This window comes from Corylus avellana, chromosome ca9 (genome assembly GCF_901000735.1).
Source record: "Corylus avellana chromosome ca9, CavTom2PMs-1.0".
In the NCBI taxonomy this organism is placed as follows: Eukaryota; Viridiplantae; Streptophyta; class Magnoliopsida; order Fagales; family Betulaceae; genus Corylus; species Corylus avellana.
Window position 1 is genome coordinate 6,779,523 of NC_081549.1, and position 27,782 is coordinate 6,807,304.

Genomic DNA, 27,782 nt, shown 5'->3' on the forward strand with positions numbered 1-27,782 from the left:
AGTCTGGTCGTTCGAATTTTTGTTGAATGCCTTTTATTTTCGAAGTTTTGTTTTTGTTTTTTGTTTTTTCTTTTCGGGGATTCGTCCAGTATCCAGTAAGTGGTTAAAATAAATAATTCCCAATCAGGTTGTGGGCCGCTCAAAGTTGGTTTTGCTACCTCGAGTCGATGGCTCAAATTTTAATGAAACCCACACTTTGTGAGGAAGGGGACGTGTTCTACTAGCAGTGATTTCATATCCGATCCTACCGATAAAAGCGAAAATTGAACTGATAAAGCTCGGAACCTTTACTGGTAGTACTTGGGACAATTCAATGAGTAAACATTTTTGAGCGTTACTGTTAAATGCAATGCAGTCGTTCCTCATTTAAAATGGACACATACATCGTGGTGGTCTAAGGGTTTCTGCAAAAATTAGAAAATTAGCTATTCTTGATCTTTCTAGTTAGAAAAGTTGCAATTCTGATTTGTGATAAACATCAAAAAGGGGAGGAGATAGAAGAGAGAGAGTAGCGTTTTGATCTTTGCATTTTGCAGCAATTCTTGATCTTACAAGTTACAAACTGAATGTACATGCTCTAGTGTACATGTAATGCACCTAATGGCCAAATTAGTAGCGCAATCAGATGGTGTGCGTACATTTTGTGTAATGGAATGTATTTCGTCTATAAAACTCGGTAGGATAACAATCCATCAATCGTCTCAACAACCAACCGATTCATGCGTACAAGTAGCAGCAAATAAGATCTTGCTTTAGGACCTGAAACAAGTGCAGAGGTGACAACTTGTGTCGTTAATCTTTTAATAAAGTTTTTAGTTCTACATAGAATCATCCACAAGGAGCATTTTTTCTCAAACCCCACCATGGAGCAGTGCAATTTTTCTTAGTAAATCAGAGGGATCTATATAACAGAAAGAAAGGGATAGAATGGACATACCCAACCCGAATGATGAAATTTCATCTTGGTGGAAGTAGTTACTTCCCTTTGTTTCCTCTTTCTTGCTCAGGCTTGAATTGATCTTCTCAACAGCATCAAGCAGATCCTGGAAGGTCAACTTCATCAAAACACTAATGATAAAATAAGGTTATATAAGTTCTAAACAGATTGGCTACCAAAACCAACAGCAGATAATTATGGGGAGAAAGGATCAGCCTTTGAAATAGAATTATTACTATTGTGCTCAATGCACTTATTCCCGGCTAAGGTTTTTCACTGGGAAGTGATTATCTCAGATCAGATGAAAGCAGTTAAATTAAAAAAAAAAAAAAAAAAAAAATGGAAGCAGTTAGAAAACATAAACCGGTCAGAAAATCCATGAACAGAGTAGCTCTCAAATTTATGCCACTAAAGTCCAATTTAAGCACAATGGTCATTCAGTTGCATGTTAACTAAAGGTAAGAAAGCAAGATGGCAGACCTACTCAACTAAAGGAAGTAGCTGTTACAACAACAACAACAACAACAACAACAAAAATCTAAACATAAGAAAGTAGCTAGTCATCCAGGTAAGCCAACGGAACAGCAAATATCTAAATTCTTCACTCTATGCAATAAACAATGTCCTCTAAATTAAATCTCTCCTTCTAGATCACTTTTCCATGGTCTGGCCGGCTAAACCAAGAACTGGATAGTTTTTTGGTCTGTCATCTTTAAAGGATCAACCAATTGAATCGGCTATGAAATCTGGACGAAAACCCAGTTGGTCAAACCAGCAAGAGATATGGGTGTAGCAACATTTGCTACTCGTCTCAACAAACAAATTAACTAGCCAGCCACTATGCTGGTGTTCTAATTCAAACTCCTCACCAGCAAGAGCACTGGTGAGTGCAACCTTCTAGACTGCTTTAAGATGGTCGGTCACTTTTCCTTTTTGCTTTCTATATATGCTCTTTTATCATGAAATTCCCATCTTGTTGAAATTTTGAGCCCTCAGAGCTAAATTTCATTAGAAGATAAATCAAGTGAAACAAAGGAGTGATTCAATTGCATTATTATTATTTTCATATCCTCATGCTGTTGAATAGTATTTATTATGCTTAAACCAGCAGTTTGACAATTGAAACAACGGTTGAATTAGTTAACCAAATCATTGTTTAGGTCAATGCCTAGTAAGATCTAATAACTATGCATGTTTGCTGCAAATTTCCCAAACAATTAGCTAGTGATGCCGGCTGGACAGTCAGGCAGTATATATGAGAAAGCAGCTTGAAGTTTTGGCAAAAAAAAACAATGAAGCCATGCTTCATCAGGCTGTGCAACTGCTTTAGCAATTTGCACTGAATTTTAATTTTCATCACAATGATAATTAGAGGAAGGATGAATCAAAGACCATCCCAAGTTTTCTTTTGGCTACTCAAGAACTTTCTTTAGCAAAAACAAAACAAACCAATATAAAAATGTTGAGGGAAAGTGAAATGTGTCCATATAAATCAAACAACGCTTAAGGTTTCTTCATTCTCTTATTAAGTAATGCCAACTGTTAGAAAGGCACTTCTCTCTTAAAATGATGTCATATTATCCGTCAATCACCACACAACTAATTTAACCGAATATGCATCACTTACAAGCACAAGTCAAATCAGAAGAGATGCACAAGGAGAAACTTATACCTCCCACTGTGCTAGGCCTTTCATGTAGGAAGGAAGACTCTCATAATCATCAATTGATACCTTTATCAAAGGCTTGGGAGTTTCAACTGACTTTAACATTTCCTCTACTTCCCCTGCATTTCAAAAATAAAATAAAATCATATTTTTGTGTTTCTGACCTCGCATACCTTTCAATTGTTGATGATGGCAACCTCAATTACCAAAAACTAAGTGGTTTCTGTGTTCAGCTATGTTATCAGCCTGGCCAGTAGCTGCACCAGAGACAGAGAGAAGAGGGCATTGCATTAGTAGGCGGAATGGTTGGAAAAGCAGCAGGTAGTCCCTAAAATTAAACTGCAAAAGTGGCCAAACAAAACTGCAATTTATGCAATTAAAAGCTCTGTGTTTAAAGGGTTCTCGAATCAACAAGTATATCCAATTGCAAATGTTATTCACCAACCTTCAGATGCCAAAGTGGCAAGGCAAGCGTCTGAAAGCCCAAGCTTTTTCAAACTCAGACATTCATCTAATCTGAACAACATTAAGAAACACAAATGAAAAAAAAAAAAAAAAAGAATCTATTCCATTAAGCCTCGAACATGCTGGGACTATATATATATATAAAGAGAGATGTTTGGGCCAGTTTGGCATAAGGATACAAAGAATCTTCTTCCAAACTCTTCATAATAGAACCGGTCAAAGAGTCTAATCCACAATAAGAAGATGGTGGATCGAATCCATCCTTCAATTCCAAACCATTCGGTGTTGATGAACAGTGAAACTCTTCTTCTTCTTCACCAATCTCAACTTCTAAGGCATAAAAATGAACGAAAACACAGAAATAGCAATATCAGCGCTCACAATGCTTTAAATAAAATTCCAATTTTGACATATTTCTTTCTCAGTAACCAAAGAGAAAACAGGAAAGGAGCGTGAATTACCGGGAATGTGGTATCCAAAGCTCTGGAGGCGGTCCTGGAGCAGGACAAGATCGCTCTGGTTCTTCTTGTAAACCTCGTTGCAGTGGCCTAAAAGCTCCTCGAATGAGACGGTCCCGCACGTCATCGAATCGAGCACGTTGAGATCGGCGCTGGCGCTCGATACACGCCGGTTCAGGCATTTTATGAAGCTCGATGACACCGAATCTGTCACCCAAAAAAAAAAAAAAAACAAAAAACAAAAAGAAGATTGATTACGTTTGAAATTGAGACGAAAATAGAGGATTGTTTGGTGAATTCGTGTAGACGGTTGAAAGGGAAGAACGGAAGAAATGGAGTACCGAGAGGAATGGGACGGCGATCGAGGGATTGCTTGAGAGCGTCGCAATTCGACTCCAAGTGGTTGCAGAATGCCCCCAACGATTTCCTCAACCTCCTGATCTCCTCTTCCATTTCCTCTCGCTTTCTATCTAACTTTCAGTTTGAAATGAATCCGCGCTTAAATGCTATGGCAATGCTATAGACATGGTCTAATATATTTATATTTATAATAATTACACCTAACAACAAGAAAGCGTCTGTAGCTCAGTGGATAGAGCGTCTGTTTCCTAAGCAGAAAGTCGTAGGTTCGACCCCTACCTGACGCGGTTTAATATTGTACTCATTTCTTCTTCTTTTTGGGCTCCATAACTGTAAGGTAACACTAAAACAGACTTTTTAACACTTAAAAAGTCTGTTTTAAGAAGAAGAAAAAATACTCGTTTAGTAAAAAAATTAAAAACCCTTTTAAGAGGCAAAAAATTTAAAAATTATCAAAATAGCTTAAAAATGAAGCTTTTTCTCAAATGTTCTTTTTGACTTAAAAGCTCTATTTCTCAAATGTAATTCCAAACAGACTCTAAATGTAAAAAAAAAAAAAAAAAAAATATTTTTTGGCTTTTTTTTTTGGTTTTTTCTAATTTTTTTTGATTTAATTGAATGATCACCTTTTTTTTTTTTTTTTTTTTTGGTTTAATTGTATGATTTTTTTTTTTTATTAATTCACAAGGCTCCCACCAACTTTTAATGATTGACTACTGGGGGCTCAGATACAAGAACTAGTGCTCATATATACATGAGGAGTAAAAGCAACCGTCTATTTCACAGATTTTAATTTGCAACTTACAAAAACTAAGCACATAACAACACAGGAAAGGAGAGATTACTACTCATATATACAAGTGAAAAGGCATATCGCTTTTCCCTCTCTTCCCTATGTGTTCAGTTTTCCTATAAATTGTTCAGGTGAGTTCCCCTTTAAGGGCTCTAGCAGCTCTTTCAATTGCTCTGGCAGCCCTCCAGATCTCATGCTGAATTGCCGCTTGCCCTTCTTTTCTACTCATTCTTGAGGATCTAGAAATTGCATCTGCTACTCCAGGGAAGAAAACCAGCTTGCTTTCATAGTCACTGGGAGGCCCATAAATCTACCCAAGAGAAAAAATAATAATAATAATAATAATAATCAGAATGAGTTGTCCGGGCAATTACAAAATGCAAAATCTGATCTACACAGTTATCAGTTACAATTAGCTTCAAGGAATCAAGGAAAAGGAAAGCACTTACAAGATGCTTAAACCACTGCCTGCCTTGAAGCCCATCAGCATCCAAGAACCCCCTTTCAGCAAGCATCAGCCGATCATTCAGTGCTCGCTTTTTCAACACTACAGAATCACCTGTAGTTTCTTGCTGTCTCAGTATCTGCTTTTCAAAACAAGAAATACTAATTTAAATAAATACAAGAGTAAAAGAAGAGGAAAAAAAAATCAAAAGATAAAGGAGATTTACATAGGAAATTAATTTATGTTCACAAAATATGAATGTCGAACAAACGTTATTGATTTTACCTTTGCTTCAGCTTCGGCTTCTTTAGCTGCAGAGGCAAGTTCTTGAATTGATGTTGTTAGAGGATATAGGGATACACCCCCATTCAACACTTTGCTCAAGGCATCTTTATACGCCTGCTGCATAAGGGGAAAAATACAATTTCAATATTTAGTCCGTACAGAAAGAAAAAGACATATTTAAAGGTTTGGACAATTTTAAGTCCTGAGGAAGATTTTTTTTGTTTTGTTTTATTTTTAACTGAAAACGCTTTGTTGCTTTGTTAGTAATGGTGATGCAGCATCAACGCCTATTACACCATCCTTCAAAGTTCATAGGCTTTTAGATCAGGGAATTATTAATTTTCTGAATGAAAAGCAAGGACTAGAATAGAAAAATGTTATAATTGCTCTTGTTCAATGGTTATCATATTCTATTGGCCAATGTTTCACTGAGCTCGACACTTGTCATGTTAATTGTTCGGCATTAAATGTGATACCCAGCTATGCTACAGTAACACAAAATTAAGCAGCAGATATTATTTCCTTTTTTTTTATAAGTTTAAAACAGCAGATACATATATTGGGGTTATGTGCCCATTGTTCCCTTGTGTGTCTCATTATGATGTTATTTGAACTTATATACAAGTGTACGGATGTATGTGCTTCTTATGTTGAAGAGAAGGGAACTGTCTGAGAGGTGTTGTTGGTTTGACACCCAAAATTGCACAATTAACCTTGAAGCTATGTGATTAAATTAAGATAAAAATAAAATGGCCAGGTTGCAGTCATTTGAGCCCAAAATTAAGATTTACAATTTGACCTCAACTAAATTGGTAATGACAACACAGAACAGCATGGCCTTAATCCTAACCACATCTTTTGATTCTCGTCGGTTTTTTTTTTTTGGTGACAAGTAATTCCAACTAGAAAATTAATTAGGCAATTTTCCCAAACCACGCACCGGACATGCACAAACAGAGAAGAATTTGAAACATAAACAAAAGAAGATTATATAAGCACCTGCAACTGTTCAGCATAAGAGAGGTAATTGAATGGTATAATTGAATCATCAGCCAGGTGAAGGGCTAGAAGTCCCCAAATTCCGGCAACTGAGACAACACAAAACAGAAATTACATTATCTGGAAGACAATATGTTATTGACACATTGTTGGTGCAAATACATTTAAGGATAAAGCTAAGGAAAAAAGAAAGCTTACCAGCCACATGCCGCCGAAATAACGGATCTCCATAATTTGTCATCCAGCTATAGGAGTCAAAAGCAGTGTGATAGACAGGAAAATCTGAATAAGAATGAAGATTCATTACTCTACCAAACTGTTGCGCATCCAAATTAAGTTGCTAAAAGAGTATTGACAAGGTTCAGAATATCACTAGCATTGTCTTAACATTATAACCCAATATGGATAACCAAATTACAGAAAAGGAAAGAATTCATTATCTGAAGTTAGTGAAGTTATTGTTTAAACAGCCTATGGAAGTTGATAAAAATGCAGTTCTGATTCCCACAGAGAACACAGGTAGAACCTCCATCATAGCGCTTAGTACAACTAGGAGTAAGAAATTGATTTGACATTCATAAACTCTCAAGGATGATCAACAATTATAAGAAAGCATTAAACCAAGGACACTTCGGAAATTACTGAATTGACCTTTTCTTAAGGGTCAAAGAGGAAAAAGAAAAGAAGAGAAATGTGAATTTCACAGTTTCACACACGAGTGCTCCTTACACAATACTAACTAGACAATTTGAAATGCAAATTTTGTAAAACGTCCAATTTGTTTCACCTAAAAACATGTGATGTACATGTATGAGATTTACCTCTGCCATAGTATATATCAACTGAAGGAACCCCTGCATGTTGAACGAATGGAGCAAAATCGGAGTCTACTCCACCAAGTCTTTGGATCTACAGTCCAGCCAAGACAACAATTACAGTTAAAAGACCAACATAAGTTTCACATCACCAAAAGTGAAAGCATGAAACAAGAGAACCAATTCAATTTCCATTTTTTGCATCCAAAACAAGAAACAAGTTTCAAGAAACCAATCAATGGTGCCTTGGTCACTTTTACTCTAAGACATACTACAGCACCATAAGTTGGTAGCATATAATAGTACAAAAGAGGAGGCAGGGAAATTTAAGGCCATAAATGCATAGAATATTCTCTGGTCCCAGTTGCTCACTTCTCGGTCATTCTTCAAGATCTTTACATCAAAAGTTCAACTCCAACAACTTTTAGTAAATTCAGAGGTTGCTTACACAAACTCTAGTAGAACCGTCTAGTGGAGTCATTTGAGCCAAGCTATACGCACACAAGAAGTAGATTATGCTAGAGGCATCTTCATAAATAACTACGACTTAGTCCAGGAGACCATCTACCATGTCTAGGGAGTCACAGATAACACTTGGGCAGATCAACTCAATCTTGTCTACGTTGTAGGAGCAGTAGTCTAACAAGAAATGTGAGAACCACCTGAGCTAGGCAATTTACCAAGCTCATTTAAGCTTTATTTAGAAGCCTAAGATGCCAAACTCAAGCTGAAGTTCTGAAGCCAGACGCCTGGAACAGATCAAACATAGTATGAGCAGCATCAGGCATGCTCAATGAGTCAGTTGTATCTGTACATGGAATCCTAGAAAATATACTGAAATAAGCCAGTTCTGTTGCTATGTGCATTCTAGAAAATATACCATCGAAGAAGGGCTTATGTATAGCTCAGAACCACTAAGAATAATTCGAGATATGTAAGTGTTTCTATTGCCTATGGTACTTTATGATTTGTAGCCACAAATATAAAACCATAGAAATCTGGGCATAAGTATACAACCATGGACATCTACCTATCTAAGATTACACTAATGAATAGGTTCATATGGACACATGAACAAGCTTGAGCTAGGCAAAATCTCTAAGAAACAAACCAGAAACACAACTTAGGAGCTCAGACAAATGAAAATGAAGGCAAGGCAAAGAAGTAGGCTTCATCTTAGTTAAACCAATGTGAGGTTTCAAAAGTCTAAGATCAGCCCAGTCCATTAGACCACATTGTCTAGTATCAAAACTTATTACAGCTCTATCGGTCAAGAGGGTTTCTGAACCACATCTAAAAATATGCCACTATTTTTATTTTGATAAAAACAATTCAATTCCATAAGATTTAAAGCCCTACATCCACCACACACACACAGGGAGGGAACCATTACAGCACAAAGAAACCATTGACAAAATGATGATAAAAATGACTCAAGATTGCCCCTTGGGACCCTAGACACGTTTCAAATGCCATATTGAAAAGTTAAACATTAGCTAAAACTTACGTTGATGCCTGCATTTGAAGCAACCCACTTCTCATACACTGTTGCAGGCTCTGAATCAGGATCCTTTACCTGAGATCAGTTGGAATATTAGTTGAGAGTTAAGTCACATTATTCAAATAGTGAATGTTAAGTCCAAGTTATATCCAACAAGGTGATGATTGAATTTTTTTTTTTTTTTTTTCTTTTTTCTTTTCCATCTTTTACACTTCACCTTCTTTGTGACTTCGAGAATGAGATTGTCCAGCTGAGGAGTTGCACCAACAAAGAAACCTGGACCTTGAACCGCACAATCTACATTAAGGTAGGCAACAGCTTTTGAGCCAAGATTCACGAGGTTTTGTTCAACCCACTCAGTGGATCCTATCTGAAATAACAAACAAATAGGTAAACTAAATTTAGAAAGTCCACTGAACAAAATAGTCAATAAGACAAACATGTTTTTATTTGATGACTTCCCAAAACTGTACGATGTAGGAGGAAATTGACACTCTCTTCAATGTGTTGGACAAAACTCTTAAAAAAACAACCACAACTCTGGACGAATATAATTTTTAATGACTAAATAAGGATTCTTCAGGGCAGACAGTAATGAACTACATGCAAATACAGACAAACAGGAGTTGGTTCCATCCTTCCATGTTTGGATTTTTAAATGATTGCAATTGCCAGCCTGTCAGTGACGGAAAGGCAGAATCACAATTAGAATGAGTGCAGCAGTCACCATAAAATTAATAGCAAAATACTTCTCTCTCACACACACACACATGCGAGCGCGCGCGCACACAAAGAAAAAAACAGTGGAAGTGGGCCAAGTGGCTGTGTCCTCACAAGGCAGCACTCTGATTAAAAAGAGAAATGCAACAAGTAACGGGGAGCCAAAGCTGCAAGGCAGCAATAATGAAGGCAAAAACTAGACATACTTTCCCATATATTTAACACTGCTAACAAAGTAGGACTCCCATGCATTAGGAACTCATGCTTCAGCAACGAATTGCATGCATAAGCAATAGGTGACCTATTCTTGATAAATCATACACAGTTAAAGGATCTCTTGTCATGGACACAATTATGTTCATCCCTTTTGAAAACAAAAATTCAAATAACTTGGAGATAGATGCTCCTTTTCTCCCCAACTGGGGTACACATTAATGACCAATGAAAAAAGGAACATTACCTACCATCCCAAATTCTTCCGCATCCCAACTGCAGAGAAATATTGTCCTACGAGGCTTCCACCGCAAGCGCATTAAAAGAGCATATCGCCGAGCAATGTCAAGCAGGGCAGCAGTTCCACTATTAGGGTCAACAGCACCATACGTCCATGCATCTCTATGATTGCCAAGCAGCACATAGCGGTCAGGCTCTTCCAACCCCCTTATGACAGCAAAAACATTATGAATAGTCACTACCCTTTTCTCCCCCTATAAAATGTGAGACAAAAAACAAAAAAACAGATTAAAAAATTGAGGAAGTTGGTAAGGGGAAAAGAAAAGAATTGAGAAAGCAATAGGCCAAAAAAATATAGTACACAAAGTAAATCTCTTTTGTAGAGAAAAAAGTGAACGCAAGGATAATCGAACATAAGTACACAAGACACAGAAAAAAGCTAAGCTCATAAGCACAAAGCTAAGGACGAACTTCTGTCTAACGGAACCAAATACTATTTCAAAACATGGCTTTCAAAAGGTTTTAGGCTTTGTTGCTTCAAATTGGCGAGACAGTGATAAAGCAGGAATCAACACCACAGATCCATCAATGAGTATGAGCACAATTTTGTATTCACAAGACAAATCCAAGCTAGGGAAGTTTCAGCCTATCTATATTTTGGAAAACCTTTTCTCAATAAGTAATTATTTGATTGACAACGAAAAAATTGTCCTGGTAAACTTAATAAAGAAACTTGCTACAGTGTTTTAAGAACTACAATAAGTACAAGGACAAGGACAGTTATGCAACAAAATTATGCAGGATTTTCAAATTTTATCCCAAGAAAAAATAGTTATATATCCAACACAGGAGATATTATTTTGATCATAAGAAAACACTTTATTATAATGGCCTTCAATGAATAATTCATGTATGACAATTTTTTTTTGGAGGGTGAGTTCAAACTTGTCTGTAATCGGTAATCATAAGCCAAACCAGAAAACTTACCAAAAATTTTCAATTGAAACCAACTCAGCCACCTACCATTCACATTTGACAAAAACCTTAGCTCAATAAATAAAGACAACCAAAAAGGCCTACTTTCCCAAACATGTACAGAAAACTTTCTATCCACTGTCAAAAGTACCAAATCCACAACGAAATAAAACCACGTCACAATTCATCCATACCCACGAAGCCCACATCCAAAACTTGACCAAACTTTACTCAACCAACCAGTCTCTTCTAACAAAACAAACAACAATAGAACGCAAGCACCAAAGTCAACCTCTGTTCTATTCCAGCACACAACACTTTCCAAAATCAAATTTGACTTCAATTTGCATCAAACACACTAAGCAAGCACGTATATATACATATAGCACCAACCTGGTAAGTGAAGTTCAGCATCGTTGGGCCCGGCCCGACGCCACCGACCCCGGTCGACCACTCAGGCGGAGACTGAGCGCCTCCGAGCGAGCCCAAGATGGTCTCTGCGGCCTCGGCCGACAAAGGCATAGACGGAATTCTGGGGAATCTCTTCAAAACCTCACTGTCCTCCAAGTCCAAGCGCTCTCCACCGTCGACCCCAGCCCACCCGGGGCTCAGCGGGTCCCCCACTCCACTCATCACCGTCCCTCTCTCGAAGCCCTTCCTAAACTTGTCCCCCTCAGCGTACAATAGCACAGCCAAGGCCCCGTGCGCCTCGGCCTTTCGGACCACAACCCCTCTCGGCAAACCGCCCTTTCTCGCTATCACCACGCACCCGCTAACGTTCACCCCCAACTTCCGCAGCGCAAAATAGTCCTCGTCCGTGCCGTGGTTCACGAACACCGCCTTGGCGTGCGCTGACCCGGACGGCGAGTACGCGTGGTAGGGCCTCACCACGTTGGCGGACTCGGTGAGCTCGGCCAACGGGAGGTCAACGACCTTGCCGTCGCTAAAATGCGCGGAGAGCGAGGACTGCACAGGATAAGACAGTAGCGCTGTGTACTCCGCCGTACGGGTCTCGAGTCCCATTTCCTTGAAGTTGGATAGCACGTAGTTCGCGGTGTCGAGTGAGGCTTTTGTCCCGGCGAGGTGAGGGTGCAGAGTGAGCGCCCGCAGGTAGGAAGCGAGGGTGTGATTGGTTGCGGATGAGAGGAAGATCTGACGGTAGCGGAGAGCGGTCTCCGGATTGGAGAGCGATTCCGCCGGGCGCGGGTAATGCAGCGTATAGAATCCCAGAATGCAGAGGACAAGGAGGAGTACAAAGGTCAACATCGGCGGTGGTTTCGACGTGAAGATTGTTGTCGCCTTCGAGAAGGCTTCCGCCATTTCTAGAAACCGAACAGAGGTTAGGTCTGGAAGAGTACTATACGCAGCTGAATGCCTGAAAAAAGAAAAAGAAAAAAGGCTTAAGAGCAGGTTGCCCGTTGCCGGTATTTTCCAATTCAATTTGGTTTTTTTTTTCCAGTGTACAATGGTGGGGAGTGTGAACTTGGCGTGATATATATATATATATACACATGAAAGAATAGACAGAGAAATGGAAGGCATGCTGTGTGCGTGTAGTGTAGTGTGTTTGTGACGTGGCTTTGGGAATCACGCGAAAATGACCCGAAACCCCTTTTGGAGTGGATGGGTCCCCACACACTTCCGCATACAAAAATATATACTGATTGCAACCCTTTATTAGAAATTTAGAAGTGGATCGCATCCGGCGTTGTCTCAGTCTGTGTCTCGCAAATCAAATATAATAAACAGATACGGTGATGCCAATGTTCGTTAAAAGTTATTGTTTTTTGTTTTTTTGCTTTTGTTCTTTTGTATTTTATTTTTGGTTCTCAACCCAAATACATTTACAAGTACGGCTCTCTCTCTCTCTCTCTCTCTCTCATCTTTTATTTTTCAGTATATATTTTTACAAATAATTTATATTTATATATATCACGTCAAAATACTTTTTCAAATAAAAAATAAAAATATACTTCAAAACACATCTCGAATAGGTCGCATTCAGTTTTACAAGATTTTTAACTTTACCCCCATAACTTATATACTTAGCATTCTTATCCAATTAATCAAAATAATTTTAATATTATTTACGTTCTCAAGGAGTAGTTCAATCGGCTGTGAATCACGTCTCATGAAACAAAAGCTACTACAGTACTCACTCACCGAATAAAATAGTGAAAGTGAATAATTAAAATAAAAAACATAATATAAGTGCTGTGAAAAAATTGGTAACTAAAATGAAGAAATGTGAATTTCTTATTTCTTAGCTAAAATTAAGAGTATTTGATGAACTAAATGTTAATTCTCTTATATACTATTAATGTTAAGTTAATTTCTTATTTATTTGCCATAATAGCTTGTCACCTGCCTTTTATAACTATAAATGCTAAAACGTAGTGTTTCTAAAATTGAATTGGATAATTTTTTTTTTTTTAATTCAATTTATTAAGCTGACATTTGTCTTTAGAATACGCTATTTTCACATACTCTAAACATATGTCGTGTGCTTTGTTAACCGTATTTTTTTAATCCAATTTGTACAATGACACCTTACCATATTTATTTATCAGTTAACGGTCATTATATCGTGCCAACATGATTAGTACAAAAAATTCAACTTTCATATATACGTTACAAATGTATACGTTTCATCAATGACATATACATAATGTTTTAAAATATCACTTTTTTCCTTTATATAATGTTGACCAGTTGACTCGAGTACAGCGACAAAACACCTTACCCGATCCCCTCCTTTTAGCAAGCCAATAACGTAGTGATCTTAATATGAGGTGGTCATTTATAAAAGTCATGAGACCTAAAGAATGCAAAAACAAGAAAGACTCTAATAAGAGCGCGCACGCCGTATTCGGCTATAAGAAGTAGTGGACACTAGATAAAAAGAAATATACACATCGTAGCTATTTTTTGGCGGGCAATTCGATCGCTCTTGTACTTTATTTTACGGATACTTTTTTAATTATTATCTTGACACACAATCAACTGTTGTAACATGATGGACTCACGTTCCAAAGCAGTGTTATAGCCAAAAGAGAATCAAAAACAACATGGGATTTGGTCAAAAGAAGCTAAAATATTAAGGTGGTGGGTCCTTTGTGTTCTAAGGAGAGAGGAGGATGATTTTTTATATGAAGGCGGTTTTGGCTTCATACTTATTTGATGTGATTTGAGGGATAGGGTGGCTGACAAACATTTGGAGCGCCACTGCTGCAAAAATCTCACAATCCTCCACGTGCAAACTTTTCATGTCACGTTTGGGGTTTAAGAATGTCATTTTCGTCATTTCGTAATTCAATTTTGATTATGACATTCAAAATATTTTAATATTTATGCTCTCAATGAGTAGCTCAATTAACTGTGAACTACGTCTAATAAAGCGAAGGTCATTAGTTCGAATTTTCTTTCTCCCTTCTCTTGTGAGAACATGTCAAAAAAAAAAAAAAATCAATCAGCCAACTAATAAAGGTTATGGATTTAATGCTCTTGAACTCGATTATAATTAAGTTTAGGGATTAAGCATTTTGAAGAGAAAAGAAAAAAAAAATTAAATTATAAAATATTAAAACAATGGATTTGTTACATCTCAAAAAGTTATTCACCTTTATAGCCACGTATAAAAGATTTGGAACACAAAAACATATATATAATTAGATGGACGGATTAAACATATATTGTCTTAGATGTCATAAAAAAACTACAACATGTTTTGTTTTTTAAAAGTCCAGTTTAATTAAATATAAACCGTTAAAAAGACTACAGCGCCAAATCCCTCACGCGGCAAGGCTCATGGCCCCTTAATTTTGAATTTTTCCCTTAAAATAGTTAAATATAGTTATTTGGGCCTAAAATTTAGGCTTGCTCCTTGTCAAAATCATGCTTGACCCTCATTCATGCTTTAGTAAACAATGCATCGGTCTCTATAGGCTATGTTTGGCAAAGGAGTGAACTTGAGAAAATTGACCGGAACTATAGTAGATTTGATTGATGTGAGAAAAAAAAGTAACATCAACTCAACAAGACATCTTATCCCAAATGCTTTGCAAATCAGAATTTTTATCTATTCAAAAAAAATCATTTTCAAGTTTTTCCAAAAACACAGTTTTGAACCTTTTTTTTTTTTTTTTTTTTTAAGTTTTTCTTAAACCAAAATGACCCATTTTTGCTTGACACTATTTTTTTATATACTAAAAGCATTTTTTAAGCTGATTCATTCACTTTCAAAAGGGGTATTAATAATAGATAGCACTATTTACTCAAGAGACAGAGAGAATCTAAACACAGTTGTATTGAAACAAATAAAATATGCTTCAGTAGATGATACTATTTGAAACTGATAATCCAAATAAAAAAACAAAGAAGGCATTAACATCTTTACCAGCAAGTGCTGCCCCTCCCCACATGATACTATCTTTGTTTTGAGGGACATATCTTTAACAGATACTATGAATAAAACATCTAGTGGCCACAAATCCACACAAAAGGAATTGTCAAGGTTTTGTCCAAGAAAGACTGAAAGAGACATGAAAACCTTTGCCTTTTTCTGGATCTTTATTCACCCTGTTTTTTTGTGAAAAAAGAATGAGAATAGATGTCCCCTTTCCCCTTTCACTTTCACTTGCACTTTGTAATCTTAAGCCAAAGCTAAAGGCCCAAAAGCAGAAGAGTGGGATCAGTGGGTGTACCATGCCAGGGTGAGTGGGGAGGGCATTAGCCTTTCAAGCATCCATGTCTCTCTCTCACTCCAAAAAAGATGCATTTGCCCATCAAATAATGCAATCATTTGAGATGCTTTTACAGAGGATACTGTTAGGAAGACAGCCATGGTCCCAAGAGATTTTCAATGTCCAATCTCAATTCTCCATCTGGATATCTTAAGATTGTTCTGTGATTGCCTAAATTCTCTCCACTTGGCTGCTACCAACCACTGCCCATGCTATAGCCACTGGTGGTCCAACCTACTATCCGAGGTAATTGACATCTAGCTTTATATACTATATTTTTATCCTACAACAATCTCATAATGCCAACCCTCCTATCAGAGGTAATTGACATTTAGCTTTATATACTATATTTTTATCCTACAACAATCTTATAATGCCGGCATAATAGTTCCAGCCAAATAAGAACTGATTTAAGGGTTACTCATACATTTACCATAAGAGTAAAAGTAATGCTAGAAACTACATTTTTATCAATCGATGCTGATATAGCAATTCCAACCAATACTTGGATCAGACTTTGTTTAAAAAAGAAAAGAAAAAAAGTAATGCTAAATATTATATTTTTATCTTACAATTATCCAACAATGTTGATGTGACACTCCAAATCAACCATTCAACTTTTTTTGAAGTGTCACATCAGCATTATTAAATAGAATTATAGTATCGAACATTTTTAAAAATAAATAAATAAATTCAAAAGTTGGTTGAAACTGACACACCAACATTATGAAATAATTGTAAGATAAAAATGTAATCTCTATCATTATTCCATAATGTACACGAACATTTATCAAAAAAAAAAAAAAAAAAAGACAAGGATAATGTGTAAGGTCAACTAGCCTATATGAAGACAAATGAAGATTAGGGTTAGGCTCGTTTGATTCGATGTTTTAGGTGTGACCTAACATGCATGCTGGTGATAATAATTGTGGTACAAACAATGTTAAAATGTGGCAGCTATGTCATTAACAAGCTTATTATGATTATGACAGCCAAAATCTTTGAAGGGGAGTGTAACTTCAACAAGCTGGTTCACATCATTGAGGTGATGGGTTTGGCACTCTCAGCCTGATTTCATAACCAAAACCCTATCTTAATTGTCAACTTAACAGCCAGATGATAACACACGTATCTAATTTCAAAAAGAATGGCTACAAAAAAATGATAAGGGAAAGAAAGGAGCTTCTCTTCTCTCATGAGTAAAACATCAGAAGGGGGGAATTGATTGAAACTGATCCCTCTAAAGTCTATCTTTTCAAGAAACAGCACTAATAAAGGAGAAGATAATGTATTGACAGTATTTCTACTTCAAACCCAGATCAAAAAGAAAGACAAAATTGTTTTGAAGACAGTTTCCTTTGTACATTATCCATGTGTCTCTGTCTCATAAGCAGGCCTCTCCACTGGAGCATGATTTGGGTCCAATGCCCTTCAAATTCCTACTATACTGTTATAAGTACCATAAACGGCGAAAAGCAGCCCACATGACAAGATGCAAAAATCCAAGGCTTTTTGCTAGAAATGCAGAGAAGAACCAAATAATATTAGGTGAAATGAGGCTGGCAAAACATATGAGATCAGTGCACATACAGTACTTCCCACGAGTGAGGCGAACATACCGAACCCTGGCACGCACAAGTGATGGGTTTGGCACTCTCAGCCTGATTTCATAACCAAAACCCTATCTTAATTGTCAACTTAACAGCCAGATGATAACACACGTATCTAATTTCAAAAAGAATGGCTACAAAAAAATGATAAGGGAAAGAAAGGAGCTTCTCTTCTCTCATGAGTAAAACATCAGAAGGGGGAATTGATTGAAACTGATCCCTCTAAAGTCTATCTTTTCAAGAAACAGCACTAATAAAGGAGAAGAGAATGTATTGACAGTATTTCTACTTCAAACCCAGATCAAAAAGAAAGACAAAATTGTTTTGAAGACAGTTTCCTTTGTACATTATCCATGTGTCTCTGTCTCATAAGCAGGCCTCTCCACTGGAGCATGATTTGGGTCCAATGCCCTTCAAATTCCTACTATACTGTTATAAGTACCATAAACGGCGAAAAGCAGCCCACATGACAAGATGCAAAAATCCAAGGCTTTTTGCTAGAAATGCAGAGAAGAACCAAATAATATTAGGTGAAATGAGGCTGGCAAAACATATGAGATCAGTGCACATACAGTACTTCCCACGAGCGAGGCGAACATACCGAACCCTGGCACGCACGAGGCCAAGACCACCAAGCTGACCACCAAAATTGCACGGCTCATATACATTGCAAACTTCCCTATTCTTGTTGTTGAATAATCACTTCTGCGGAGGAGCTTCTGAATCCATTTCCCCTTTTCTAAATTTGCTTCCACAATCTCGTTAATTGGATGTACCATGACTGGGAATGTGAAGATTATTCCCAAGCACAGGCCAATCTGTTGGAAGACATCACAAAATTATTGAAGAATACCATAGATCACCATTTCATCATTTCTTTAACTGTCTCATGTTTCCAAACATGGGATTACAGCCATATATATATATATATATTCAAAGACAATAATTGCATACCCAAAATCATGCTAGGAGATGAAAAGTAATTAGTTTTGATAAAACAAAGTTTGATGAGCACATGCATAGAAATAAACTTGTTTGTGTATAATAACAAGTTTTCTTATCTTGCACATGATCGACACATGTATCCAATAAGTTTTATATAATTATAACAACATTATATACTACTGCATATAGCAATGATATGCAAATGCCAAGATTCTCCGTCACAGCAATCAAATAACAATAATGAGACAATAGCAAAATATACTGCTTGGCATTCAAGAAACCCAGGATACGGAGAAGGACAGAGCACTCTGTACCATGAGCAAGGGCAAAAGAATGATACATATATAATGTGTCAAGACATATAAAAGCACACAATTGAGTACTTAGAGCATATTTTGGATTGCGTTTGAGAAATACAATTTTTAAGTGAAAAAACGATTTTTGGCAAAAGCTTCATTTTTAAGCTTTTGCCAAAATTACGTTTTGGTCATTTTTAGGTTTTTTAGACTCTTAAAAAGGCTTTTAATTTTTTAACCAAACGATTACTTTTTTCCTTGCTATTTTTTAGTGTTAAACGCACTTTTAGACTCTTCAAACGCAATCCCAAACATGCCCTTAATATTTACAAAGAACAAGAGAGTGGATCACACATTACCTGAACTGCTATAGTCCACCAATTATGGGGCAGATTAAGAGTGATAATATCTTTAGTCTGTTCGCCGTAGGCCATGTAACCAAAAAATCCAAACAAAAAATACACAAGGGTTATCCCAGTGAAAGCCTTTGCCAGCAGCTTAGGGAATGTGCATTTGTCCTTCATTGAGGCTTCCAAGGCCAATGTCATCCCAAACCCCTCAAACCCGAAAACCGCCATCCCTCCTGCGAATGGTAATGCTCCTAAGGATGTGATTGCCGTCCGATCTCTAAACGAAAATTCACTTCCTACCACTTGCTGTACATCCCCCTTCACCACAATTGCCATTGCTAACACATTACAAATATTGGCAAAGATGCTAAAAGGTGCTAGAGCTGATAGACTGCCTATCCATGACAAGCCAATTTCAATTGGCACCAATAAAAATATGTAAGACGCCATGGTGAGGCCATGGCCTTTGAATATTGAGGAAAGGTTTTGTGCAACGAGCACTAGATATGCCACTGAACCTCCACATTGGGAAATCAAAATGAGGAATTCTGATAGATAACCACCTGTTCTTCCCAAGCATTTATAACCCAAGTCGGCATAGGTTTTCACTTCCACTGATTCTTCTTCTGATGCCAACTTTTGCCTGCATTGAATCTGTAAACCCAGAAAAGTAAATATAACTTTTGGATGAGGAAAAGTTCCCAAAAGTGCAAAAAAGTAATAAAGGGAAAATCAACATATACTGGCAAGCAATTCTATTTTGTTCATGATAAACATGTTCAATAAACAACCAAAGACTAAATTTCAAAGAAATAATTTTAGAGGGGTGAGAATAAATTCCTTCCCTGAACTCATCAAAGATACAATTCTATATATGGGTACAAAAGTACTTAGCAAAAAACTATACAAAAAGGGCATAAATCTCAATTCGATCTAGACCAAATCTGCATATGGGAAGTAAGAGAAAAGAAAGAAAGAAAAAGTTGAAGAAAGAACTGACAAGGAGAAGCATGCAGTAGTAGCTGGAGACAGCAGCAATGAAAACGCCAAGCAACCCGGCAAGCCAACCGGCAACTCTGAAGGCGAAAGGGAGCCCCAAAACGCCGGTCCCAACAACGGAAACTATAATATTTCCTAGTGTTTGAGCCGAGGAAGCTGTTCCCGTCGAACTAGAAGATTCAAGCAAAGGAACCGAAACAGCTTTTCTTTGTTGTTGCTCCATTGTTCAACCACTAGCCGACGTGACAGATTAGAATCAGACGCCCTTCAAAGGAGGAGGTGTCATTTAAATGGAATCATCCCACCCATCATAATATATATATTTATATTGATCATTTGATCATAATATAGGATTCAACATGTGTTTTTGTTGGCATTTGGATCCACCGAGTGGGGGTTGTGTTTAAAATATATGTTCCTGTCAAGCCACGTACTTCGAAGTTGTCATTTTCCATGTTTGACTCTCTATTTAAGGTAGGTAAAGAGGCTCAAATCTATGTTGTTGACAGCTAATAATTACTGGGGTAAGTGTAATAGGGTTGTTTGGTAAAAAAATTTGTTATGAATTTTTTCTTTTTTTTGAACAGTAATAAGAAATTATTGGTGTGATATAAAATAAAAATAAATTTTGAATTTTTTGTGAAGAAATAGTAAATAAAGGTTGTTTGGTAATAATTTTGAATGGAAGTTGATTTTTTTTTTTTTTTTTTCTTTCTTATGCTTTATTGTAATTTGGGCTGTTCTTTTTAAAATAAACGCCCCGAAGTAGGTCTGGGCAAATTTACAGATAGCCGACCGACTTTTATCGACACTGCATAACCAATGGGCGGTAGGCGGAATAAATTTTTTTTTTTTCAACAAATTCGGTTTGGTAGGCGAAATAAATTTTTTTAACCGAACCGACTTTACCAACCAACTTCGTAGAAAATTTTTAATTTTTACACATGCCAACTTTATCGACCGACTTTACCGACCGCCATTCGGTGTCGGGAAAAAAATTTGGTAAAATAAGTCGGTGAAATTTCCGACTTTACGGACATTTTAGCGAAACAAAAATTTTCCTACTGACACCCAGGCCTACCCCCAAGTAAGGTTATTGCACCAGTATAATATCTAGAGTATTGGAACTTAATCCCTAGTCATAAATGACTTTTTTTTTTAGACTTCACAAATGATATTTTTCAGCAGAAACTGTTAAAGATATGATAGATGTCTAAGGTAAAACTCACATTTAAAAAATCAGCTTGCAATAAGATGATGGTCATAAATTTTTATATATATAATTGAGTAGTGATAATCATAACATCAATGTCAGTGAACAATCACTTACGCTAGTGTATTATAATATTAAAAAAAATTTGAATATTAATATTAAAAAATAATATTATAAAATACACCAGCATGAGTGACTGTGGTATTATGATTATCACTACTCTATATAATTAATATCACACTTACTCTATATGAAATACTTAGAATCAGAATAAGATGCATGTTACCAAATTTTTTACAATGACAAAAATTATGTAAGTGTTAAGTAAATTTATAAAAAGAATATTATAAATTTTGTAGTGTCTGATAGCAATGCTCGTTCTGATATGGTGATAAGCTGGTACAAAATTTGGATTCTTCTCAAGATTTATTCACATAAAGCTCTTGAATTGGATCTCAAAACACGTGGCCAAAATTTGCAGATCTCACCATAGGTGGGGGAAGTATCAAGCCACCACAACGAGGAGATTGTCATAGCCTCGTTTTATGGTTCTATGATGATCGAGATTGTCTCATCTTGTGTTTTATTAGATGATATCACATGCACATAAAAATCTTTTAGGGACTGATTTCAGGAAGCATTTCCTTGACACGATTGGAAGATGCACATGCTTTGAAAAAATAAATTTCTAATTTTTTTTTTTTTAATTAAAATGAAGAAAAATTTATACCAAGTGAAATGTGTTAGCTAAAAGACGACAACAATCCTCCATTCTGCTCTATCTACAGCTGAACCTTCTCAGTTCATCTTATACAAATTGATTTGAAATTTGTGAAAGTAAAAAATAAAAAATAAAAAAAAGGATAGAAAAGATGAGAACAAAAGAAACAACCAGCAAACTGTGCTTTCTAATTCTCCCCTAAACTAGTTGTCATAATATATCTAACAGCACTAGGCGGTAGCATTTGTACAGTGACTTTCTTCCCCCCACCCCCCGTCCCCCAAATTTTCCAAATGCTGCAAAGATCCCAGGAACATTCAGATGGCCTCCAAACCATGGGGCTGGCAAACACAGTTTATAGCATGTATCAGTTTCCTCCTAGGCCCCACTGCATTTGCACCCATATCCTTGAGCTTCTTCATTGTTAAATTCACCAGCTGAAACTTATTAACACTCTTCCTTTGAAAAATCCTCACAAACTGACCAAGTCCAAGTGATGCTAACCACCTGCTTAATCCACCAGCTTTTTGAAGCTTCCTCTCAAGATTTGATGCCCTGAGCCTTTGATTTAGAAACATTCCCCCGTCGAGGATGATACTGGGGCAGTCTAATAGTCTAGGCCGCTTGATCACATTTGAGGCATCAGATACCCCAAATCTTTCATAAATCTTTGATGTGCCAACTTGATCCGGCTTTCCTGCTTCTGTTCTTAAATCTATCCTTGGTGGCTTGGCTAATGTTGGCATGTCTTGAGCAGGAGCTTTTCCCGCAAATCGAATACCCTGTTTAGGGGCCAATGACATCGAGTTCTCTTGTTCCTCAATTGGAGGCATTCTGGAACATATATCAATTGGGAGTTGTATTTGGTTAGTCGCTGTTTTTTTGGTTGTGGCTTGTGGCTGATCTGGTCCCAGGTTTTGAGTTGTCAACTTTTTGGCAGCAGGTAGAGGAGGCACCAAAATGGTGATCCTCTGCTTTTTCACGATCACCCAACTATCATCTCCCAGTAGGTCCATGTGGCCACTTGGCGTGATATTCTTGTTTGTAGGGATTGCCACAAGTCTTTGCTTTGTTTTCACCATCAGTAGAAAATCTGCTAGTTATATACCCTACGCAATAGACTCAGAATATTCAATATATTTGTTGGATCAGAAGAATGTGAGTGATAGTTTAAGAAATCACTTGACTTGATTTTTGTGTGTGTGTGTGTTTGGGGGTTTGGGGGGAGGATTGTTAAAACTTTTCAATTTGGTGAAAGTAAAGAATAGGGTTACAACACATATATACTGACACTAGTTAAAACCCTAGCTTGGTACACTGAAAATCCCCAATTTACTGCCTTTTTACAAGCTAAAATGTTCGCCATTCTTTTAAATTTCATTTCCTTGTTTCCTGCCTGCTTTGCTTTTATAGATGTATCTTTTACTGTTATCACAATACCTTTTTTTCAATTTGTGACAAAAAGGGGAGAGTACTTGTTATTTATTTTAATTTATTCTGTATACATTCACAGGTTGCTTTCAGTGTTGTGGTAGACAAGTACAATGAGACAAAAAGCTTTCAAAATAAATAGTATAGGTTGTGCCATTTTTATTTATTTACAGTGAGTGCTATGTATTGAGCTAGAGTCATTTTCTATTATGGCTTCTATGTCTTTAGTTCGATCTATGTCTATAGTAAGTGGTTAATAGTGTTTTATCATAAATTGCTACAGAAAGAGATTATTAAATCCATATTGTGTTAGCATATTCCGTAAAACCAAAAAATAGGTCTAAGTTTGTATGAAGAGTCGTGCCGTTTTTGAAAGAAGAGTCATAACACATTCTCTGAAAACACTGTTACATGCTAATGTCACATTAACTTAAAGTGTTCTAAGATGAAAGAGATTTTTAGAAACTTAGGGTGTTGACCTAAGGTGGTTAGATTGGGCCTCACATAACCTAATGTTAGTCAAAGTCATAATAATACATGAATAATTAATCTTTAAACTTGAAAAATATTGGTTTTCATTAAACTATTCATGGGCGTTCAGGCACTATATTTTGTTTCAATAATAAACTCGAGGTGTTGCATAGATTATTTCGTTCAGAGCACGTTTGAAACTTTGCTCAACACAAATTTAACATAATGCTTTTTTTTATTTTTTTATTTTTATTTTTTTGTGATCAACAAATTAACACATTGATACCAATAACAAGGACACTACCTAAAAGTAGAATACATACAACTCCGATATAGCAACAAATGGACCAAACAAGAATTACTTTGAGCAAAACAAAACAATTAGCACGTGTGCAAAATAGTGTGGAGCATGAAGGAAACAAAATCTTTTCCAAGACCACTTGCAGAACAGATTGAGCGGTCCACTCCATCTGCTTGCTTAATCATAAGGCAGATAAGGTGAAGTTTAACTCTGAGAAGAGTCAAATACATGTGAGTACCTACGAATGACAGAATTGGTATGAAGTTTTTATAAGCTAGGTTTTGCACTAAGAACAGCTACAAAGGCTCCACTAAAGATCAATAATTTTCAAACACTTACATGTCTCCTCATGTATCTTCCTATTTACAAGTGTATGCCTTTTTCCTTCGGAGGTTCACGAAGATTAAAACCGTATGAGCAAGCTCATTTCTCAGTATACAAGGCCATCTATGCATGACTCTTCAGGATTAATTTGAATTAAATCTTATCGCATATATATGCTGCATGGTTGATACAACAATGGAGGCCACAATAGTTTGTGTCTAACTGTCAATATTGCCTATCCAACTTGTTCATCAAAGACTGCGCCTCCAAAAATAATTAAGATCACAAACCATAACGCGCCATTATACATCTTGACATTCCTCTATCTCGCTCTGAGATATTTAACCTGTAAAACCCTTTTATTCAATAAATCAATTGCCATTTCTGAGTCCAACAATAGGTTTTATGTTGCCAATTTTCAAGGGTTCTAAAATTTGAAGAAGTACAGATATATGCAATCGTTGCCATTTCAACCTAACCAACCCCTCAACTAACCACTAACTCTACAATCATATAGACACATTCTCTAAATTGCATCAAATTAGTTGAGTAGCCTAATTCTAAAAAGCTGAACTAACTACATGGGAGAAAATTAAACCTTGTCACATTCTTTTCCAGATCTTTTTCTTTAAAAATCTGGGTCTGTTTGTATGTGCCTAAACTTCACTATTTGATTAACATTTGGACACAACAATACACAAGAGAATGGCTGGTTGGGATCAAAAGATTCATTCACTGATAGGATGCTCAAATAATCCCCATATTTCTTTCCTAATTTATCTTTATTTTGCTTGACAGCTAACTATGCTTGCTTATTTCGTTTCTTTGGATTTTGTTCCCACGTTAGGCTTGTTTTGCATCCATCAAAGAGAATAATTTCAAACAATTGCTATAAGCAATTTAAGTAGACCTGACCCCTGCTAAGTGGTCATTGAAGGTTTGATCCGCTCGAAGCGGTTTCTGTATTTGATGATTTTTAATCGATAGAAACCCTTGGGTTCCAATCATCTGCTATCAGAGCAGTTATTTTCTGAGGTGTTTTTCTACGGTGCAGTAAGCCATCGTTCGAGAGTGGTTTACCTGTGCAGAAGTCTTGTAAAGGCTGGGTTGATTTCCGCTGTGCGTGGGTGTTTGAGATTGCTGTCACGGTGGGTAACACTCTGCGCGGGGCTGCAACGTCGGAGCAGCGTCGCTGGGCTGAGTGCGGGAACGGCAGTCGATGACTGACGGCGTTCTCTCCGGCAGCGGCGAAAGCTGGAAGTGGCGGTGTACAGCCGTGGGAAGCAGCCGTTGGCGCTAAGTCTGTCACTGTTTTGTGATAGTCGTGCGTTGGGTTATTTGATGGAAGAAGAGTGCTGTTTGGTTGCTCATCTTGGTGGGTATTGCTATTCCAGTTGGCGGATACATTATTTCCGTACAGCTATTCTCGTATTTCATTTTTGGTATAGGAATTGTGGTTGTTTTGGCGGCAGGAATCGAATAGCCCGTATTTCAGTTTTTTGTATTCTTAGCATATCTTATCCCGCGTAAGGGCCAAAAAAAGAAAGTTTTAAGGAACAAATTAATTCATGAGGCTACCCAAACATAGTGATACTTCTTCTTGCTTTTTGGAACAACAAACATAGTGATACTTCTGTTTGTTGCAGGGGCATTTTTGAAACAACAAAATCAGGCTGCAAATTGGCGCATTATTTGAAGCAAGTCTCATGTTCACTGTCTTAATTCTAGTAGCTTTTGGCAGATAATTTCAAAGTAACTGAACAGTACACAACCAACATCGTTGCCCCAAAACCGGTTGTCAAACACAGCCTCAATAGCTGCATTCTACTCTGGGCTTCCATCTCTCGCCCGGGCATAATGCCTCTCTCCCCTCTTTATGGCTTTCCCCTCGTGCGGGCAGCATCAAGGGAAATTTTGATGTTGCCATAAAAAGTAACTTTGCAGTCACAATAGCAGTGCCTAGTGACTCTGGGGATATTTTTGCTGCAGCCACCTTGAAGCTTCATTCATCTTATGTCTTTTTGGGAGAAGCCACAGCTACTCTTCTTGCAATCTTGCAATTCGATTGCCTTGATCTACTGGCATGGATGTTTTCTTCCTTGAAGGGGATGCGCTTATGGTGATTTTTGTAGTGAATCAGCTTTTTTTTTTTTTTCTTTTTTTTTTTGTTTCTTCGAATTTTGCTTATGTAATTTCTAACATTAATGTTGATTTTTCTTCCTTTCGAAGCTAGAATGCTTCGAAAGTGTTTAAATGCGCCAATTTTTGTGCATATTGATGGTATAAAGGATGATCACACTATTATTAGTGTGGTCATCACCACATCAGATCATGTAGATTTTACAGGAAAGTAAAATTACTTCTTGTGGAGGTAGCAGGTCAAGAGTGGTAACTCTTGACCAAGAGTTGTATTGGAACTCTATAAATAGAGTCCCATGAGAATGCAGATTTATTATTCTATTTTTCACGTGAAATCTTTGTTTAGTTTTCTTCTGGTTTTTCTACATTCTAAACACTCTTATTCTCCACCAGATTTCCACCCTAACGGGAGAAATCTTTTCTGAAGAATTTACAAAGATCCTATATTTAAGAATCCTACAGTGGTATCAGAGCACAGTAATATGGAAGAACAAGAGAAGATTGAAGAACCAGAAGAAACAATTGAAGATCCTCAACAACTTTTGTCTGACATTTATCAAACAATTCACAGACAAGTCATCGGTTTAGCCTCTTCTGTGGCTTTCTACAATTTGCATCAATCATTGCAAAAGCCAGAGGACAAACCCCTTATAATCACAGTCGGTGGATTACATTATACAGGTAATATTTGTGCTTTAAGGATAACGTATTTTTTAGAACAAAAATATTGGAAAAAATTTCTCAGTCTTCCTTTACATGATTCTGAGAAAATTTTTCCTCAAAAAATTACTCCTGAAGTTTCTGATAATGCATCTCCATTTGCGAATTTTGCTTCGGGAAACGGTGAGAAAAAAGAAGAAAACTCATGTGTGTCTTCATCTGACGATTTCTTCATATATCCTGCTTCGTGGGAAGAAGAAGAAACAGAAGAAGAAGATCTAGAAGAAGACCTAGAAGAAAATCCAAAAGCCAAAAACTCAAATCACCAAGCAGAGGAAGAAAATTCGAAAAAAGGAGGATATCTGGAGGAAGAAGACGACGGGTTGAGGAAAATTGTAAATTCCCCAACCTCAGACGACGCCATTTTACAAACTGAGGAAGCCCCTGCATCAAACAACGTCGTCCAGCACCCTTAGGTAACCCCTTTTAGTTTCTTTTCAAACGACGCCGTTCTGGATGACCAGAACGACACCGTTTCGCGTCTCCTCAAACAGGCGCCTTTCAGCGCATGTTATCAAGACGACCCCGTTCCAGAAAATAGGAACGTCGCCGTTTCAAAACCGGATCTAGTCGACCGACCCGCTCCACGTCTTCTGGAGCACGCCCGAAAGATTGCACTCGACCCGCTTCGCCAACCGTTTCGCTCCG

The 27,782-nt window shown here is 37.1% G+C and overlaps 4 protein-coding genes and 1 non-coding gene across 7 annotated transcripts; 1 reads left to right on the plus strand and 4 right to left on the minus strand.

Moving 5' to 3' along the window:
* Positions 1–401: 401 nt before the first annotated feature.
* On the minus strand, positions 402–3,988 carry LOC132161867 (uncharacterized). 2 transcript variants are annotated; one of them, XM_059572075.1, is made up of 8 exons: positions 3,868–3,988; positions 3,530–3,733; positions 3,248–3,395; positions 3,049–3,119; positions 2,810–2,860; positions 2,610–2,722; positions 938–1,043; positions 402–759 (listed from the first exon to the last, which is right to left on the minus strand). In XM_059572075.1, the coding sequence occupies exons 1-8, from the start codon at positions 3,977–3,979 to the stop codon at positions 665–667; spliced, it is 900 nt and encodes a 299-aa protein (XP_059428058.1). In that variant the 5' UTR covers positions 3,980–3,988; the 3' UTR covers positions 402–664. The 2 variants fall into 2 exon arrangements, with proteins under 2 accessions (XP_059428058.1, XP_059428056.1); XM_059572073.1 differs by having other exon boundaries at positions 404–759; positions 3,248–3,398.
* Positions 3,989–4,100: 112 nt separating this feature from the next.
* TRNAR-CCU (transfer RNA arginine (anticodon CCU)) lies at positions 4,101–4,173 on the plus strand. Its single transcript has one exon. It is a non-coding gene; the product is annotated as a tRNA-Arg (tRNA).
* A 437-nt stretch (positions 4,174–4,610) lies between these two features.
* On the minus strand, positions 4,611–12,333 carry LOC132161754 (probable glutamate carboxypeptidase AMP1). Of its 2 annotated transcripts, none has more exons than XM_059571938.1 (10): positions 11,266–12,333; positions 9,909–10,151; positions 8,942–9,094; positions 8,731–8,799; positions 7,230–7,317; positions 6,607–6,690; positions 6,409–6,497; positions 5,410–5,523; positions 5,129–5,263; positions 4,611–4,989 (listed from the first exon to the last, which is right to left on the minus strand). In XM_059571938.1, the coding sequence occupies exons 1-10, from the start codon at positions 12,190–12,192 to the stop codon at positions 4,807–4,809; spliced, it is 2,085 nt and encodes a 694-aa protein (XP_059427921.1). In that variant the 5' UTR covers positions 12,193–12,333; the 3' UTR covers positions 4,611–4,806. The 2 variants fall into 2 exon arrangements, with proteins under 2 accessions (XP_059427921.1, XP_059427920.1); XM_059571937.1 differs by having other exon boundaries at positions 5,410–5,526; positions 11,266–12,332.
* Positions 12,334–17,427: 5,094 nt separating this feature from the next.
* Positions 17,428–20,084, minus strand: LOC132191257 (amino acid transporter ANT1). Its single transcript, XM_059606199.1, has 3 exons — positions 19,816–20,084; positions 18,825–19,469; positions 17,428–18,042 (listed from the first exon to the last, which is right to left on the minus strand). The coding sequence occupies exons 1-3, from the start codon at positions 20,035–20,037 to the stop codon at positions 17,722–17,724; spliced, it is 1,188 nt and encodes a 395-aa protein (XP_059462182.1). The 5' UTR covers positions 20,038–20,084; the 3' UTR covers positions 17,428–17,721.
* Positions 20,085–21,770: 1,686 nt separating this feature from the next.
* On the minus strand, positions 21,771–25,619 carry LOC132191258 (uncharacterized). The gene is made up of 2 exons (XM_059606200.1): positions 25,356–25,619; positions 21,771–22,857 (listed from the first exon to the last, which is right to left on the minus strand). The coding sequence occupies exon 2, from the start codon at positions 22,828–22,830 to the stop codon at positions 22,066–22,068; it is 765 nt and encodes a 254-aa protein (XP_059462183.1). The 5' UTR covers positions 22,831–22,857; positions 25,356–25,619; the 3' UTR covers positions 21,771–22,065.
* Positions 25,620–27,782: the final 2,163 nt, after the last annotated feature.